The 19,116-nt window shown below is 37.8% G+C and overlaps 2 protein-coding genes across 3 annotated transcripts; one reads left to right on the top strand and one right to left on the bottom strand.

Moving 5' to 3' along the window:
• Positions 1 to 1,571: 1,571 nt before the first annotated feature.
• neurog3 (neurogenin 3) lies at positions 1,572 to 3,362 on the top strand. The gene is made up of 2 exons (XM_007566962.2): positions 1,572 to 2,647; positions 2,837 to 3,362. The coding sequence occupies exon 2, from the start codon at positions 2,838 to 2,840 to the stop codon at positions 3,288 to 3,290; it is 453 nt and encodes a 150-aa protein (XP_007567024.1). The 5' UTR covers positions 1,572 to 2,647; position 2,837; the 3' UTR covers positions 3,291 to 3,362.
• A 1,169-nt stretch (positions 3,363 to 4,531) lies between these two features.
• pdlim1 (PDZ and LIM domain 1 (elfin)) lies at positions 4,532 to 14,449 on the bottom strand. 2 transcript variants are annotated; one of them, XM_007566918.2, is made up of 7 exons: positions 14,145 to 14,449; positions 10,220 to 10,371; positions 9,458 to 9,542; positions 7,493 to 7,665; positions 6,515 to 6,663; positions 6,311 to 6,428; positions 4,532 to 5,002 (listed from the first exon to the last, which is right to left on the bottom strand). In XM_007566918.2, exons 1-7 carry the CDS (start codon positions 14,238 to 14,240, stop codon positions 4,816 to 4,818), a joined length of 960 nt encoding a protein of 319 aa, XP_007566980.1. In that variant the 5' UTR covers positions 14,241 to 14,449; the 3' UTR covers positions 4,532 to 4,815. The 2 variants fall into 2 exon arrangements, with proteins under 2 accessions (XP_007566980.1, XP_016534577.1); XM_016679091.1 differs by having other exon boundaries at positions 7,496 to 7,665.
• Positions 14,450 to 19,116: the final 4,667 nt, after the last annotated feature.

Raw genomic sequence — 19,116 nt, 5'->3', positions numbered from 1 at the left:
AACCGTCTCCGAGAAGCAGCGATTCCACTGTAATTGGTGTACACTGCCTTCAAAAGCCGGGGTGAGACGTACAATGCGTCGCCTGTGAAAGGAAACTCCAAAGCACATTAAAAGTGAATTAGTTCTTGTGTAAAGTGCGTTGGGGGTCACGCTGGTCACGACGCGCGCACCTCTCCAAAGACGCACATGTCTCCAAAGACGCACTCTATGGTTTCTAAAAGCCAGTCACATTGTTGGGGGTCTCACAAGAGGTGTACATATGGCATCCGGGTTGCAATTAAATGTTTTTAAGATGTTTTTCCTCACTTGAAGAAGTTTCCTTTTTCTTCCTCCCAGCAGCTCTTTGGCAGACAGAAGAAGAGGGAGGGGGCCGCATTGAAAGGCTCCGCTGCTGGTTTGGGATCGACAACAATCTGGTCAGCGAGTTGTTGGACTTTGATTGTCCCCCTCAAAACGTCCTTCAAACAAAAAGCTCAAGACGAAAATAAAGCCCCACCTGGTTCCTCTGTTTGCTAAAGTAATAATAAATAGATTTGCTTTAATAAATACGCAAAAAGAGCCGCATAAAGCGGAGCGTTAATCAGGAGCGTCGGCAGGTATATCACCTGTTCCGCAGCTTGTTCAGTTTATTGTTAAATATTGTTAAATCACTTTCTGCCATTTCCGCAGCAACTGGCCTCTCGTGTTTGCCCACACTTTGCATAATAAACGGGACGCCGATCATATAAAAAAATCAAAAAGGGACAGACAGGTCCGAACGCACACCTGTCCAAGATATCCGAACATAGATTTGGCACCGATGGGTATTTGTAAAGTGGCAGTATTCCGTTTACTTTAGAGTTTTTCCAGCCTTTTTATAACAGTCGGCCACCATCTCCTATCGCACAAGTGTATTTGTCCAGTTTATTGAAAGCATATGGTTATCAGAATGCCCCCAAAACACATATTTAGACAGAAAGTTAAGTGGAGCTCTTTGTGAGCGTTTGTCAGTAAATCATGTCCTAGTCAAAGCTCCAAGGCTTCCGCTGCTTGTTGTCCATTCCACTAATGTTTAACCTCCTGAAGAAAACATCAAGTCGCGCCGTAAAGAGCGACGCGCCATCAGGTTGTGGCCAAAATGGGCATGTTTTTGGAGATGTCATGGCGCACAGGTGTATGGCCGCTTTTACAGCAGAAACCGGGTTTGTTCTGTTACGTCACAGTAAACGAGCCTTTGAACTTTGAATCCAAACAGCAGGTTTGGTCAAATCGGATCCGGTTTACTCTGCAGCTCCGTGCGTAACTGTCTCACTCCTGACGGGGAAAGTTTGCGCTTCAACGCACAAAGCGAATGTTGAACCAAATGTGTGCGTGGTTAGAAACATAATTTTCTCCAGTAAAAGTTAAAATTTTACACTTTCTAGACGTTTAACGAAGACCAAATGTTAGTAAAATAGTGAAACTTTGGTTTACAAAGTTGAAAACAATGATGTATTTTTCACTGGAAACTTGAAAATACGCGCAAAAGATCATGGAAATAAATGTTGTTTTGAAACAATTTCAGATATATTTATTCTCAATTTTTTACAGCGGCGGAGCTCCTGGAGTTGATTTTTAGCTAATTTATCAAATTTTAAAGAACATTTAATCTGCAGGTGCGATATTAAGGGCGACATTTTGAGTGCGTAAAAGGTGGAAATACAGATGCTCTTTAGTTTAGCTAATTTATACATTAATAAAAAGGATTTAGAGCATCAATAAACAGTTATATTTAAGCACCAAAGTTCATTTTGAGGCAAATTTTCCATCTGTTATCCCTGGATGTGAGTAATGGACGTACAAACATCAAGTTTAATATCCAAATGAAGGATAAAACAGGCAGCAATTGATCAAAAACAACAAGATGTCTGCATGTAACCGTAGAAACATAAATTAAAATTATTGGATGAAATAAATGTCTTAACACACGAGAACACCAAAATAAAACAGTTGATGGATTAAGTAGTTATTTTACTTTATTTCAGGTTTTTTTTTTTTTTTTTTTTTTAAAGAAACACAACATTGTTGCTATAATTCCTTAGAGTTTTAGGTCCAAATTATTTTTCAAATAAATTTTCTATTAAATTGGTGACATAAAAAAGAAAAATGACTGGAAATTAATGTCCAACTTTTATCATCTGAATTTAAATACCGGAACTACTTGCATGTTTTGTGTTCTGATGCAGAAACGTGGAAAACTGATTAATAAAATGAATTTTCTTCAAAATGTATTTATCTGCAATGAAATTCTGCACCTGCAGTTATCTGAACGGATTTTAAAAGTAGTTTAACAACCACAAAGCAGATATAATGTTTAAAAATATATAGATATTTTTAACCAGGGATGTTTTATGTTACAGATTTGCATCAGTTTTTGAAGCATATTATAAGAAAAGCAGTAAAGAATGAGGGGACCGGAGGGGGACGAGCTGCTCGGGCGCTGATTGGCCATTTGTCGGCCGCTGTTGATTCAGGCTGCGCAAAAAGATAAGATAAAGGGCATATAAAATGACAAAGATGCGCATCCATCGCGCACCGTCAGCTGCACATAAACGGGTCTGACGCCTCAGCGACAGCAGAGGACGGCCGTCTGTCTGTCTCCGCGTCCCGTCTTCACCTGTCCGCAAAAGTAAGTGCAAATAGATCCATCCAGGTGCCTCTTGTTTAGTTGATTTAGATTAAAGTTGAAAATTGAAAAATAAATAAATGAATAAATAAATAAATAAAATAAAAATTAGGTGGAAAGTTGGATGTTATTTAAGGATTTAATCAGTGTAAAATCCCCGTTAATGGTATTAAAATGTGCTAATTTGCGCAGGATGTCTTCCAGAGACTCTGATGGAAACTCGCCTGAACTGCACCAGCACCAGCAGCAGCGCAAGATGTGCGACAGAAAAGCGCTAAACACGAGCGCAGAGCAGTGCGGACCGCGCGGCAGGCGCAGAATGAAGGCCAACGACCGGGAGCGCCACCGGATGCACAACCTGAACTCTGCGCTGGACGCGCTGCGGAACATCCTGCCGGCGCTGCCGGAGGACGCGAAGCTCACCAAGATAGAAACGCTGCGTTTCGCCCGCAACTACATCTGGGCGCTGACGGAGACGCTGCGCATGGCGGACCATCACGCAAACCCCGCGGCGTGGGACGCGGGGTCTCCCGCAGAGTCCTGGTGCGCCACCGCTGCTGATGAACTGAGCTGCAAAAGTTTTATTCCGGTCACAATTTATTTCAGGTCGATCCATGGAGAGAATGTCATCAAAAACTCCTGGTAGAAACTGATTCTTTAGCTTGAAAATGTCAAACTGTATGGAGCTAAAATATGGCCATAAAGTTGGGTGTATAAAGACAAAAATGAAACAGAAAAATTATTTTGAAACTGAAAAAAATTCAAACTGGAAAAAAAGAAAAATAAAATAAATAAAACTGAAAAAATATTTTAATCTGAAATAAATTTGAACCTGAAAAAAAATTCTAAAGCTGGGGGAAAAAAATTAAACTTAAAAAAATTGAAACAGAAAAAAAAAATTAAAACAGGAGAAAAAAATTATGTGAAACTCAAAAAATGTTCAAGTCTACTTTTCAGATTCAAGTTTTGTCCCCCCGCCCCCAGTTAAACATTCTTTTTCTTTTGAACAAACTTTCTGACCCTAATTTAGCTCCATAAAACTCACTTTTTTCCTATATTTTGTAGCAAACTATTGTCATTTTTTCTATATATATATATTTGTTTTGCTGTAAATTATTTATGCAAAACCTCTGGTGACCTCACAGAAGGTTTAAAGGGACTCGTCAGAATTATGTTCTGTATATATTTGTATGTTTTTTTTATTAAATATGTAATACTATAACTTACACTTATTTATTGTTGTCATTTATCAGAGGCAGGGGCGGGGGGAGTGCAATGCTTCATAATAAAATTACAGAAGTAAATTGGCTGTCAGTGGTTTCAGATAATCTCAATCTGATTAAAATTAAACACAAAACTGTGAGCAATCTGGGGCTAATCATGAGCTAACTGCTTGAGCTAGCAGCGATATATTTCGGGCTCCATATTAGCAGAACCAGTCAGTTTCAATGAATTCCTCTGCTCTTTGTTGACAGTTTGTCATTTTTATTTCCATGCATCTGGTTTAGTAAAAAGATAAGCAGGGAGTTTAGTTTGGAGAAACTTCAACCTGTTCAAACTAAACCAGAACCTGCTCAAACTAATACTTTGAGGGTTGCTGTGGTGACGCAGGGGCAAAGCACAACCCACATATTAAGGCCTTGATCCTCGTGGCGGTGGTCACAGGTTCGATTCCCGGCCTGGTGACGTTTGCCGCATGTCTTCCCCCTCTCTCATAACCCTCTTTCCTGTTGAACTACTTTCAAAAAAATGCCACTAGAGCCAACAAAACCTTTAAAAAAAATACTCTGAATCCATTCCTGATTATGTAAATAAAAACTGAAACATCTGATTGGCAGATTGATGCAGTTCTAACTTCTTCAGTCAACAATAATCACAAACCAACCGTTTAAAGCTAAAAGATTTATTTGGCAGTCATGTTCCATCATGCTTTGGGATGTTTCTGCAGTATAAAAATATTTATTCACTGTATAAAAATCCAAGTTTTATTTGGGGCGACTAACAGTTGTTTCATGATTTAGAAAAACATACAGAAAAGCAGGACTTCAACACAGTTTCATGATCGATAACAGACTCCGGGGCCAAAATTAATGTGCAAATCGTGGTTTTTCTTTGTTTGTGTCTGAGAGCGGGAGGCGGCGTGCAGTCCGAGGCCGGCGGGGCGGAGCGCTCTACTTGGGGAAGACGGTGACGACGTCGTAGCCCTCCGGCGGAGTGACGCGCTCCCGAGCGTGCTGCTCGCAGTAAATCTGCTCCTCCACGAAGAAATGTCCCTTCTGCTTCAGGTTGACGTCGCAGGCTGTGCAGGTGTAGCACTCAGGGTGGCGAAACTTTTCCCTCAGCTTCACCACCATCCCCCTGGCAACACATTCAACAGGGTCAGTTGCTCAGAAAGACCAAAGACCGGCACAACAAAGGGTTAAAACCAGAAATTTAAGGTTAAAACGTAATTTTACAGAAATTAACACCATAAGCTGAGCTGGAAAAAAAAATTGTGTAATTTTCAACTTGATCACTTTTTTAAAAAACAATCTGCCATAAAACCTCAGGTTAAAGATGCTCCAATCGCCACTTTAACCTCAGTAAGAAAAACCCATCATAAATAATTTCTATACAAAACTATAATTATAATTTGATTTAGTAACGAAGCTGTATTTTTTAAAAATTAATAAAAGATATAATTAACAGATGGCTCCAGAGTATAAGTGCATTCAGCCACAAGGTGGAGACAAACTTCAGATAAAAGTCCCTTCATTACCAGCTGACATCCCATAATGAGCTGAATCAGTCCTCAAACCTGGCTGGATAATGACTAAACCAGTTAGCCAGGTGCTAACAAAATGTCTGACAAAAAAGTGAATCAGGACTTTCATCTTTTTTAAAATCACTGTCCATAATCAAAATATTGATTTGTAAATTATTAATGACCAAACTAATAGTTAACATAATGTCTGTTACTAGAAGCTGAATCGAGTGTGAGATAAATTATTGTTCGTTCACATAGATATATGCGCTCAGATTGGTCTCACCGCGCATTCAGTTTGCATCATAAATATGACCACATAATAATCAGCGGCTATTCTGCTTATTCCTACAAACACTTCGCATTTTCTTCAGTATCGAGCAACTAAAAATTAAAAACTAAATTAAATTTGAGTATTTTTGCAATATTACTACAAAAAAATAAAAAATTTCGTGGCCCATTGAGTCCCTTCTGGGCTGAAAACGTATCACTTTGTAATTGTTTCACAACAGTCTATTGATAAGTATTGATTAGTTTTTGTTTTAATATCCGATTCCTGTTTCATCCAGTTTTCACTCCACATCGTTCATTTTGAAGCAGTTAAGAGATACAGTGACGAAACTTTAAACTGCTGCTGCGCCAGTTACTCAGCAGGTTGTTGCTAGGCAACCAAGGAATGAGTGAGTTGCTAAGGAACCACGGCGTGAGTGAGTGAGTTGATTCCACAAACTTTTCTTTGCGGTTCTGGATCAGAGTTTATTGGATTTACTGAATCAGATGTATCATTTACTGATATTGATCACGTGTTTATCGCGATATATATTTGTTATTGATTTATTGTCCAGCCCTACTTTCTACTTGACGTTTTTTGGACCCCATCGCGACCTCAGTGTGACCTTATATCGATCTGTGTGAATACTCACACAATCCCAGAGCCACATTTATCGCAGACGGGCAGCTTCTCCGTGTTCCCGACAGAAGATCCGATCTTTGTCGTCGGCGCCTTCACGCTCCTGAAGCCTGACGGTTTGTCCGCGTCGCCTACAAAACAAACAGAAATGTATGTTTTCATACTATGAAACCATTAATCTGCACTGCAGGAGTTTTGAACAGTCTGGTATCGGCACCTGTCTCCAGAATCTCCTGAAGCACCTTGAAGGAAGCGGACTGCCGCGGCGGCTCGTCGGACTCTTGGTTCTCTTGGAGCATCTTGTAGACCTCCGAGTCCGTGGGTAACGCCGGTCGCTTTCCCGCCGCTGCCGGCTCTGACGGCGCTCTGAAAAGACGGGAAAAACTCAACATTAGCATCAAAACTGTTCAAACACGTCTTTGTTGATCACATAACATTCGTTAAGATACTTTGGAGACGCGGCACCAACACAACGGACGACACTTTTCTTTATAACCAAACAGGAAATCCATATTATGGAACCAGAGCGTGACAGGAAGTCCTTTTAACCACAACAAAATAAAAGCCCCAAATGATTACTGTGGAATAAATGTGTAGTGGCTTCAACACAAAAAGGACCGATTGAAAACAACTCAAAGGTTTTTTAACAAAAATACTCCAGGAAACTCCAAGGTAGATCTGAACGGACTTCTGACTTTATTCTTTTGAAAAATATGTTGTTTCTTGCAAAAATAGACAATAACTGATAGTTTCTTACAACTTAAATGTAAAATGATAGTTAATTTGATCCTATAAGTAAAAAAGAAACTAAAAAAACCCTTCCTGTCGTCACACCAGACATTTAACAAAAACAAATATAGACAGAGCAGAACCACAGGCTGATCTCATCCGTGCTACGCCGCATCGATGCAGTAATTCAACCAAACGGAGCCGAAACCAAGAAAAGACGGTTCAGAACCTGGACTTGACACTTCTAGCATGTCTGTGTTGGAGAAACCAGAGGAAAAATGAAGCATCCGAATTTTTCTGAAAAAAGAAAAGGCAGATTTGGACTTTTCTTTGGAAGTGGCCCTAAAGCTCCTCATCTGGATAATCAGGTTTCTTTACTTTGGTTTATTAACCAAAATGCCTTAATCTGCACTAATAAACCACACAAACCTGACTGGGTTCTGACGGACGTTTAACCAGAACTCACTTGTTGTTGGGCTCGTTCGTCTTCACCTCGTCCACAGCGGAGTTAAAGTCCTTGATGTTGTCAGACGAGTAGAGGCCAGACGGACTGTTGTACTGGTTGGTGACGACCTTTGGGCCAAAACCAGCAAACGGCAGAGCGCTGCGGTTGTGGGACGAGCCGATGTGTTTCACCTCCTGAATAATAATAATAATAAAGCTTAAAGTGAGGTTCCTGTTCAGGCTTCTGGCTCCAACGTGCCACAGTGCGGCGGAAACTTTACACAGTGATGTTACGATCAATTCAAACAAACATGCATGAAAAACTGCAGTTATAATACTCAGCAGATTTGATTAAACTTGACCAACCAAAGCGTTTTGCTCATAATTAGATGAGTTAAGGATGCTGGTTTAATTTTCAGGGTTCGTTCACGTCTCCAAAGTAAAATTCAAGCATTTTCCAGGTAATTTTCAAACTTTTCCAGCAAAACTTTGGAGTTAAAAACACAAATTAACTTTCAACTCTCTATTAAACGATATAATTTATCACTTTTATTAATGACGTCTTGTATTTTACATTCTACATTAAGGATAAACTAAACTATAACAAAAGTTTATATTTTGAAATGCATCTAATGCAGCTGGCTGGTCTGAGAGCAAAACACTAATTTAAAAAAATCCCATAATCTCAACAACATTAAATGTATAAAACTTAAATAACCTTCATATCAGTGACACGGATCAATAATAAATATTCATTACACTGAAACAAACCAAAAAATCTTAAGGCAAACGAGTTTCCTGCTCAAATCAAACGGTTAAATAAACAAAGAAACTTAAAAATAAATCTAAAAAATATATGTTCCCACTAAGTTTTCTGGAATTTAGCAAATAGAAATAATTTTGGAAAGTCTGACTAATATAAAAAAATAAAAGTTTCATCCGATTTAACTTCAGAGTGAAAAAAAAAGTATTTTAAAAAATTACACGATAAAAACAGCTTAAATCATGATATTAATCATCATGATTGATATTTTGTTTGCAGATAGATAATTTTTATTTATGGCTTCAGTTGTAGATTCTACTGATTTTTTATAATAAATTTTGTTGTGTTTTATTTCGGATATTTAAAATATCTTCCAGTTCCTGTGTTAATTGTTCTCTACAAAATTAAAGTTTATTGGTCTATCAGAGGATGTATTGTGACATCAATAACTGAGTCAAAACAACAAAGCAATATTTATTGCTGGGACAATTTATCAACTTGTCATTGTGACAGTTAGTCCTAGGTGTATGAAAACTTCTGGCTCCAGCTGCAGTCTGTTTGATTCAAACATCAGATTGGACTTCATTACAAGCCGTAAAGTTTGCAAACCTTGAAAACATTTAAAGGATTTTCAAGGATTTCAAGCATCCGTCCGAACCCTGAATTTCACTTCACGATGCGATCCAACAAACGCGTCACGACGTCGGCATGCCAGCCGGCAGATGAACAGAAACCACATCCAGCTCATGCCTCACAGCGGGAACACGCTTCAAGCATCTGCCGTCAGGATCTATTAACTCTGCAGAGTCTTTTTAAACCCCATTTGCAAAAAGTTTCATTTAACAAGGATAAAAGCGTCAGATATCGTCCAAATGCTTGATGCGTGTTTGAGAAAAACACACACAGAGGAGAGAGAGAGGGCCTGTGACTCAGTTTCCTACATGAATTCAAACTTTGGCCTCAACTTTCCCCCGAAACAGCAGCGACTGAGTCTTGCGTCACAGCTTGGCTGATAAACTGCGGTCTCCTAGGAAACCGCCTGTTGGGAAGCAAACAATGACTTCATTTCTGGCTCACACAAAAATATCCCACAACCTTCGCAACCGCACAAATATTTCAACTTCTAGGAAAAATGTGTGGCTACCTGCATTAAAAAAAAGAAAAGAAAGATGTATTTTTGCTTCTTAAGCAGGTTATTTAAATAAAGTGAACGATGAAACACACCCGCGGTTCTGACGCAAGGTTCATCTTGTAAGGGTGTGTCTTTCCTTCCTCAGACGAGAGCGGAGACCACAGCTTAGTTTCTGACCTGCACAGCAAAAAAACCAAGGAAAATGAGGGTTAAAGCTCAGCGCTGTTCCACACACAGATGGTTCACTGCAGAAACGCAGAAATATTACCAAGCAGTAATAATATGGTCCAGATTCAACCACAAATATCTTAGTAACAAGAGAAAAATAACTGACAAGCGAGTTTTCAGCAAGAACCAGGAGCTGTTTAAGGTAAATAAGTCATTAATATTGATGGAAAAAGTATTAGTTACTTCAGTAAAACATGGGAAAAAGTCATGATATGAGTGAAATAATCTGCCAGTGGAATTTGAATTTGGTTGCTAGGTGACGGGCTGGGCTTGGGTGGGGTTGCTAGGTAACAGCACAGAGCCAGTTAAATGTGAAATAATCTGCCGGTAGAACTAGAACTTTTACATTAACATTGAGGAATTACTGCTTGAAAAAGTTGCTGAAAAGTCACTTGTCAGTTAGTTTTGTCTAATTTCAAGTGAACAAAGATATTTGTAGCAGAAACTAGAGCAAAAATACGTGGTGATGTTTAAATAAACTGCAGGCCTCTGCCTCCTGGAAGCCATTGATGTAATGCAGTGAAGCAAGATGTTAGCCACGGCTCAGAGCGCCTCCCTGAGCAAACAGCCGTCACCGAACACCTGGATAGAAGCTGAGTCAGTTTCTACGTGCCGCTGCAGCCCACCTGTCGATGGAGAGCGCCATTTCCTCCACGCAGCCCTTTATCTTGTTCTGCGCCTCCAGGTGAGTCATGCTCTCCGTCGGCTCGCCGTTGATCGACAGGATAATGTCTCCGATGCACAAGTTGGCCTGCGCCGCTTTGCTCCCAGGGTTGACCTACGATGGCAAAACAAAACATATGTCAACACGACACCAAGGGTTATTTGGGGTTTTCAGCACATTCAGAGCATTATTTAACGATTATTTCAGAGAACAAAGGAAAACATTTAAAAATACTGCCACAACAGTAGTACCAATATCAACCCGAATTTTTATTTCTGTGCATCCCGTTACCATAACAAATTTTGCCAGACAATAAATTGTCTCAAGAGTTTTTTTCGATAAACGATAATTTTGAGACCATTTTGAAGTAATATGATGGTAACAGCATAATAACAATGCAAAAACAAGATTTGAGGCAGATTATTTGCCTGGAGGAATTTTAATAAGCGATGTACTCGAATTATTCGATGAATCATTGCAGCTCTAATTCAGAGTGAAAACATTCCTGATTCTGAATGAATAAAAACGGAGTAAATTGAGTTTAATTTCAGGCTGGGCTCACATCGGGGCGCTGCATCCTCTTTACACACGCAGCTTTGTTTACAGTAAACAGACGCAAAGCCACTTACAAACTGGAGTTTTCAGTCTGCTGCCCAGAAGGCAGATGTTTCACGGAGATAAGGAGCTTAAAGTGGAGAGACTGGCACAGTCCAGGCATTCCTAATCAGGTTTCCTGGGTGGAGCGGAGCGACTGCGTTTACAACAGGAAGTCCAGCTGAGCACACACCGGACTCACAGCCACACAAACCTACATTTTTACAACAATATGTTTCGGTATTTATGGGAACAATGAGAGAAGTGGCAATAAAAGATAAATAAATACAGTCAGTTAGCTGTACCCCATAATTATTGAGTGTTATAGAAACAAAAGCTGAAATAAGTTAAAACGGTAATTAAAGGGGAAAACTATAACTAACTGGAACTATATTGTGTGTCTATGAAACTAACTAAAACACACTGGAATAATAAATATCCTTCGTTTTGTGTTTACGCCTTTCTTCCAGAATAAAATAGATTTTTCCACCACCTAATTTACGTCGGTTTTTGACAAATTATGGCAAATTATCAACAAATTATCCACTTATGCTGGTCTACAAAATGGCAACAACAAAAGTTGTTTTTTCAACAATAATTTAATAAATTTTTAAAAAAATATTGAGTATTTATTACTCAAAGTATACATAATCAAAATACAATATTTTAATTCTGCACCAAAATTCACCAAAGTATGAAAAAAAATAAAAATACTGCTATAATTAATAAAAACTCAGCTATAATTAAACAATATTTAACTGAAACTAACAAAAACTAGCCAACACCACCTAAAATCTAATTAACACTAACTAGATGACTAAAAGAAATTAAATAAAACTGAACTACAATGAAAAATCCAAGCCTATTATAACTCTGGTAGTAACTGAGTGATTCTGTCTGCTTTTTAAAACACCAGCCCATCATGTGTTCACAGCTTTGTTTCAAAGCTGCATTTCAGACGTTCACACGCTCGAACAAGTCTGGGTTTTCCTCAACAACTCCCTTTACAAATACAGTTCAGTGAAGGACGGACTGTAATGGCTGCTGCAGCTCCTGCTCACATTTACTCAACTGTCCCTTAGAGCCTCACACAGGGTAGCTAAAAAAATGTAATTAATTAATTACATTTGCAAAATTAAAACAAGGGTCATGACTTCAGTGTAAAAATTTCACACAATTATCAGAATTATTACAAAGGTTCCCGATGGAACCGTTTCTGGTACGCCCATAAATCTGACGCACCGCTTCCCTTAGCTGAACGGCTAAGGTGGCAATTTGAATCTGTATGATGATTAAATAACCTAAATAACAGATAAAAATTACTAAATAAATATCTTAGGGGTTGGACCCATTTGCATATTTATTCAATAATTTAGAATCAAAAAAGTGTTTTTAAATTGAAAATGTTGCCACTTTGTCAACATATGGTTTTCTTATAAAATATGATTAATTACATACCCTGCAATTAACTCAATCAAAAAAATATAATAATCAAGTCTCATCACTAATTGAAACATTTATAAATGAGGAGTAAATTATTTCTGTTCCCATACAATTATTTCTGTTCCCATACAATTGGAATGTTACAAGCTGAAATATCAACAAGTCCTATCAAAATAAAAAATATGCTAATATTAGCTTAGCATTTTAGCAAATTGGTCCATGTGAAAACATCACCAGAAGTAGTGAAATTTGGATTTATTGAAGACACTGCAACCGTAGTTAGATAGAAACAATGCCATGCCCATATTAGGTTTGTATAGTCAAGAGATTAGCGCAGCTTACTAAACCATGCTAAGAGTTACAAAATGCTAACAAAATCTACTGTAGTCAGTGTAATGTAGTTTCTACATATATATGTTGTAATTAAGTATCAGATTTGGTTTCAGAAATTATTCTTAAAAAATCCACATCATGGAATCCCGACTAAAAGTAAAACATACCCAACAATCAATGAGCTACTTTACTTTATTGCCGTTACAGCAAGTTGTGCAACTGTGTTGCCGTGACAACTTTGAAATCCTATTTACATTTTTATGGAACGGGAACAGATCTGATCATAATTCGTACTTCTTAAGTTTGTAAATAGTTTAAAAGTAGTCTGTCCATGGCCTTCCTCTGTGTGATTCTCATCTCCCATCAGTTCTCTGTCTAGAATTTCTCCCATTGAGCTCAATTTCTCTGGTTAAATTCCAACCTGGCCAATCAGCAAACAGAACAAGAAGTTATGAATGATGACACTAATTTTCTGCGACGTTTTATAATTATAGTCTGGTTATGGTAGCTTTATAGAGCCCACACATTACAGATGTCAACACAAAATGATAGCAATTGGGTAAAACTCTGATCCAATTGTTTAAAATTTAAAAACCATCTTGGTTACTGCAGGACACACAGCAGTTAATGTGCTGAAAAAACCCAAAACAAGCTGGTATACCAGTCAGCATAGTTTGGTTCCTGATATCTAAATGTTTTATTAAAGTTATATCAGTTCTACTGGTGTGGCCTTTAATGCTGCCTCTACCCTGTCTGTTGCTGAAAAGCTGGTGCTCAGTTGGCTGAAAGGAGGGCACTACATTTTTACTTGTCTACATGGACACCTTCAGTTGTTTGGACATATTTATTTGCTGTATGTTATCATTTTATTTGTTTTTTTCTTATTCTTTACAAGCCAAAGCAGACAAAAAAACCTTAAAATATGTCATAGTTAACTTTATGCTGTAGGAACAATTATCACTAAAGAAAAGTTATTTCATTAAAACATTTAAACCACGAGCTCTTAACTTTTTAAAGGTCATCCTAATGATTGAAGCACAGACACATGATTAGATTGCAACAAAACTAAAACAATGTTAGTCATGAATGTCTGCCTTGTAGATACACATATATGTTGTAAAATAACATAAAAAGAGCGAAAGGGCACAGAGGCCATGAATGACACACCTTACTGTAGCTCTCTCACTAAAAATAATTATTTTTAATGTTTTTATAATCACAGAGTCGCTCCTCCTAAACTGATGACAGATACCAGAAAGGTAGAGAAAGAACAAATTAAAAATAGACTAACTTTCAAATAAAGGGTTAATTTACCTCCGTATTCACACCTTAACGCAGGTAAACAGCTGAACATAGCTAGCTAAAACCGTTACTAGTTGAGCCGCAGTTAGCCTGACTTTAACCCAACAAATCCTTAATTCAGTTCCCGTTAGCCTGCTTTAATTATCACCGAGGTAGCAGCCAGGTTGCTGTGGACATGGCTGAACTCAAGTGTGAAAGTGAGAAGCCAAACTTACCCGGGAAATAGCCAGCGGCTGCTCGAAGTCCTTACCCCCGACGAGCCGGAACCCCCACGGGCCGGGACCCTGCATCACCACCCGGACAGGAGGCATCGCGTCAAGCTAAAGTAGGCGACGTTAGGCGTTAAAAACGACCGACCTCTGGCTCAGTTCCTGCTGTTTCTGACATGAAGCAGTCGGCGAGGTGAGGCTGAGCAGCGTTGCAGCGGAGGGGTGGACCCTCCGAAGACAATTGGACGAATAAACGTGGAGGTTTTCCACGCTGATAACCTGGTGTCCAGAGATCGTGTATTATAAAGATGAGTCACTGCTTTCTCACACCTACGTCCAGCCACTTCTTCTTGATTTATATTAGCGGTTGGTAAAAAACGTTAGGAACACAAATGACTCTACTTCTGGTAACCAGAAGTAACTTTTTCGGTTTTAAAATATATTAGCGTTAAAAAAGTTAAAGTAATCAATAAAGAGACATTATGAACTCTTAACTATAAAACATTTTAAGGGAACATCTGTTAATTCCTTAAACCATCAAGCTAATGTGTGCTGTGATTATAATAAAACAGTTGTTAACCAAAATTACTCATTTTTCAGAAATATCTGTAGAGAAATTTAACTTTTCTCAACAACAATATAAGTCAAAAAGTTTTCAAAAAAAAAGGCTAAACAACCTGATAAATAAACCTGTTCTGGTGACTGGATCTCTGGAGATAATGGTGAAAAAAAGGATTTTTATATAAAATGAATAAAATTATGAACAACCCTGACCATCCTCTTCAAGAGACTGCACAAGCTACATTTCCAATGACCAATTGACTGTGCAAATAGTTATTGCGAAAACAAATTGCTTAATTGAAACGCCAATTGAAAATTTAAAAAACTCACGTTTTTTGATGGAAAGTATTTGCGCTAATACGTATGAGGTGGTTTTTCAGCTGTTTCGAAATGAGAGTATATCGCAAAACCACAATGGAAACATTTTTTGCGAGACCTACACAACTGGATGTTACTACTTGCGAAAATGAAGAAGAAAACAACAGGAAGTAGTAGGACGATGATGGCGCAGCATGATTTTTAATTACTTATTGCAAACAAATTTATTTACGTGTGATTTCAATTACGTTTCTTACTTAATGGAAACATGAAAGTGCATTTTTAAAATTTCTGACAGCAGAATGTTAAATTGTTTTACACATATTTGCATCTGAAAGTCTTTTTTTTGTTTTTTTGGTCTATATTACAGGCTTCTGTAATACAGACCATTTCCCTTTGGGATCAATAAAGTATTTTTCAATTTGAATTTGAAAAAGTTAATAGATAGTCTCTTAATGTTTTCTTGTTTATTTTTGACATAACCTGAAAGCACATTTTTGACATTTCTGAGTTTCCACATATTAAAACATACTTAAGCATCCTTATAAACACAATTTGCTGAAAGTATCTAACTTTTTTCCCTTTGGAGCTGATAAAAGTTCTTAAAGGCAGAGCAGAGAGACCCCTCTTCACATTCCGCCCCTCTCATCTGAGCTCAGCTATTTGTTTCAAGGGGATGTCGGCTCTGCCTTTACGTCACTCTGTTATGTGCAAGCTTACCATTTATGGTAGAGCTAAAATCCCAGGATGTGGAATGTGCCGCTCCCAAGACCTGAACTCCAGCCAGGAGCTGCGCGCTGAAAGCGGCCAGTCTGAATGAAACACGCCCTCTCTCTGCTTTGCATGCGGGGTTTAAACTTCTGCCCCTCTGCTGCTAACGATCAGATCCTGCAGGAGAGTAAAGGTGGTACTGATTGTTACAACCACAGCCGGACTAAAACTGTGTCAATTCACCCTACAGGTTTCATATTTCCCATTAGCCAGAGTTATGTAGTAACTATATATTTACTCAACTATCTTTACCTGAATAACTTTTTTTGGAAAAAAAAGGGGGGAAAAATACTTTGCTGTACTTTTTTACTTTTATTTGATTAATTTAATTATGAAGTACTGCTACTCTTGAGTAAGATTTCTGGATTCTTATGTATAATCTATTCTTCTGTTTTCTTGCTTATTTGACTTATTACTTGGGCCGGCTTTGGTTACGTCAAAAAGCAGATGCATTGTTTTCAATATCTGCTCTCCTAGACAGATTCCAGTTATTGTCGATAACTAAAGTGATAAACAATGCAACAAGACACATAATATTTTAAATTGTTTATTAAATATTGCATAATACCGAAGTCACAGCCGTGTATGGTATCTTTATTTTAATATTGTTAATCTAACATCACTGCAAAACGAAGCAAACAAACCAAACCTGTTGCAGGTTGTGCATCTCATCAAACCAGCCCAATTATTTCAATTGTTAATCGTTATTTCTGTGTCACACTCTTAGGTACTGGTTCTGGTTCGGTAACAAACAGACCGTTGTTACACTGAATTATGACCCGATACATTTCAGTAAATCAAAATTTAAAAATGTCAGTAGCTGCGTTTCCATTCACTATTTAATTGTGCAATAATAAAAAATAAGTTTTATCGCTAGGAGGAGGTGCTTTTTGGACATATCAAAATTGGTTTTATTTGCAAAACCGCTATAGAAACAATATCTTCCTGTCAAACGAGTCACATGATCAACAACCGGATGTTGTCACTGGCACAGACCACGAAGAAGAAAAGAAAAAAAAAAAAACAGGAAGTAGTTGGAGGATCGCGGCACCGCATGTTTTAATGATTTATCGCGTGTACAAACGTATTCACGTGAGATTTTAATTCCGTTTCTTATTAAATGGAAACACTGCAATTACGAAACTGTTTTATTCGACATTAGCGGAATATTAACGAAGTTTTGCGCACATTTGTAACGGAAACGCAGCTAATGAGGCAGAATTTTGTAAATCATCGTGATGCTCACAAATGGCAGCGAACGTGAAAACATGTGAAACCTTCTGTGCTTTGCCTCAAACCCTCCATGGTAAATAATCCGAGTGACAAGAGAGAACAATCTGAACCTCCTGCCGTTTACAGTCTATTTGCTCTATTTTACATATTTACAACATTTCCTTTTCTCATTTAGGATGAAGTTTGGACAACGCTGCCTGCATCACATTCATATCTGCAAACACTCATTCACTCCCTGATGCTGTATGGAGCACAATAGAGCACAAAACACTGCAGTAAGTATTTCCGACTGACTCGTTTTTACATTGGGTGTTAAAAAAATCTCTTATTTAATATATATAATGGAAGTTTACAAAGCTACAAGTTGTCACACTCTCAACCAGCCAGACACGTTGATGTGAAGCTGAGGTTATAGAGGAACAAACATGTCGTGGAGGCCTCTGTGGTGAAAAAACATGAACGTTATATCAGTGCAAACCCACAGTGCAGCGTATCATCACAAACTAGCTGAGGAAATACTCGAGCTATGTTGGCAAAGCAGTCGGAGGGAAAAAACTGAATTAAACCCCAAAGAAATGGGAACACTGATTGTTCTGATGACAAATCAAACTTCATTTACATGCCATATTTCCTTCATCTGATTTCTATCTAAAGTATTTTTGCTTTTTCACATTTTGTCACATCAGAAGCACAAACTTTAATAAAAACAATTGGGATTTTATGTGATCAACACAAATTTTTCTGCGAAAACAGAATCTTACCAATTCAGTTTGGTCTAGTTTCCTGTGCAAATATGGAATAAGACAAAACTAACTTAGAAGTTACTTTTCAGCGAGATATAGGAGTTTGTTTTAAGTAAATAATTCCTTTAAATTTATGAAAAATTACTATTTCCACTGGCAGATTACTTCACTTATAACATGGGAAAAATGTCATGGTGTAAGTGAAATATTCTACTAGTGGAACTAGAATTGGGTTGCTAGGTAACGGGTCGGGCTTGGCTGTCGTTGCTAGGTAACGGCACAAGGCCAGTGGATTGTGAAATATGTGAAATAATCTGCTAGTGGAACTAGAACTTTTTTAAATCCACATTTAGAAATAACTGACTTAAAACAAGCTGCTGTTTCTTGCTGAGAAGTTACAGGTTAGTTTAGTTTTATTTCAAGTGATATTTGCACTAGAAACTCGATCAAGATTACTTATTACATCACAAGATTTTCTGTTTTTGTGGAGTGGAATAAATAAAAATCATGTTTAATGATTGTATTTAATGTCAGTACAAATTCCAACTGTTGTGACGTTGTCTGGGAACGTTAGTGAACAGAAAGCGACAGGAAGACAGACACAGCAGACAGGTCAGGAAATAACGGAGAGGTTTACAACAACAAGATCTCACAGAGGACACATCAGGGAAAAATAAAATAAAAACAGTAAGACACACTGCAGACGGAGAGCAGTAGTCAGTAAAAACAAAGAAATCATGGAAAAAATAAAAAGCTTGAGACTGTAGAAGACGTTAGACTGGGGTGGAGGTTCATCTTCAGCAGCCAAAGTAACTATAAGATGGATCAAAGCATACAGATGTGTTAGAATGGCCTAGTCAAAGTCTAGACTTGCATCCATTTGAGAATCTTTTTTGAAAGACCATTCAAAGTGAGCTGGAGATATTTTGTAAAGAAGAATGTGCAAAAATTAGGTTATGTTTTGAAAACTAATACAGTTTAGTTCCACATATGAAGTAGCACAAATCTGATGGGTTTTTTTTATGTTTTTGAATGAAAGGACCGCAGTTGTACAGAACAGGATTAGGGTGACTGGAAAAAAAAAAGTAATACAATTTTTTTAAAATTCTGGCTTCTTTTTCTCTGAATCGGAATAATTTAAATTGTTTATGCACCATGCAGAAAATCTCGTCTTAAAACTCAAACATGCCAATTAAATCTGACAGGCTTTCAGTGAGGACAAAGAGCAGGTTTACAAATCCAACTACAAGGAATAAACACTTATGTGATTACTTTCATGAGCTAACAACATAATTAACATACACCTAAGAATATTTGATTATTTGGAATTTGACGCAGATTGACACAGAACC

Source organism: Poecilia formosa, unplaced genomic scaffold, assembly GCF_000485575.1.
Source record: "Poecilia formosa unplaced genomic scaffold, Poecilia_formosa-5.1.2 Scaffold201, whole genome shotgun sequence".
Taxonomy (NCBI): Eukaryota; Metazoa; Chordata; class Actinopteri; order Cyprinodontiformes; family Poeciliidae; genus Poecilia; species Poecilia formosa.
Note: the sequence above shows the minus strand (reverse complement) of the source record. Positions and strands in the feature narration are given on the sequence as shown.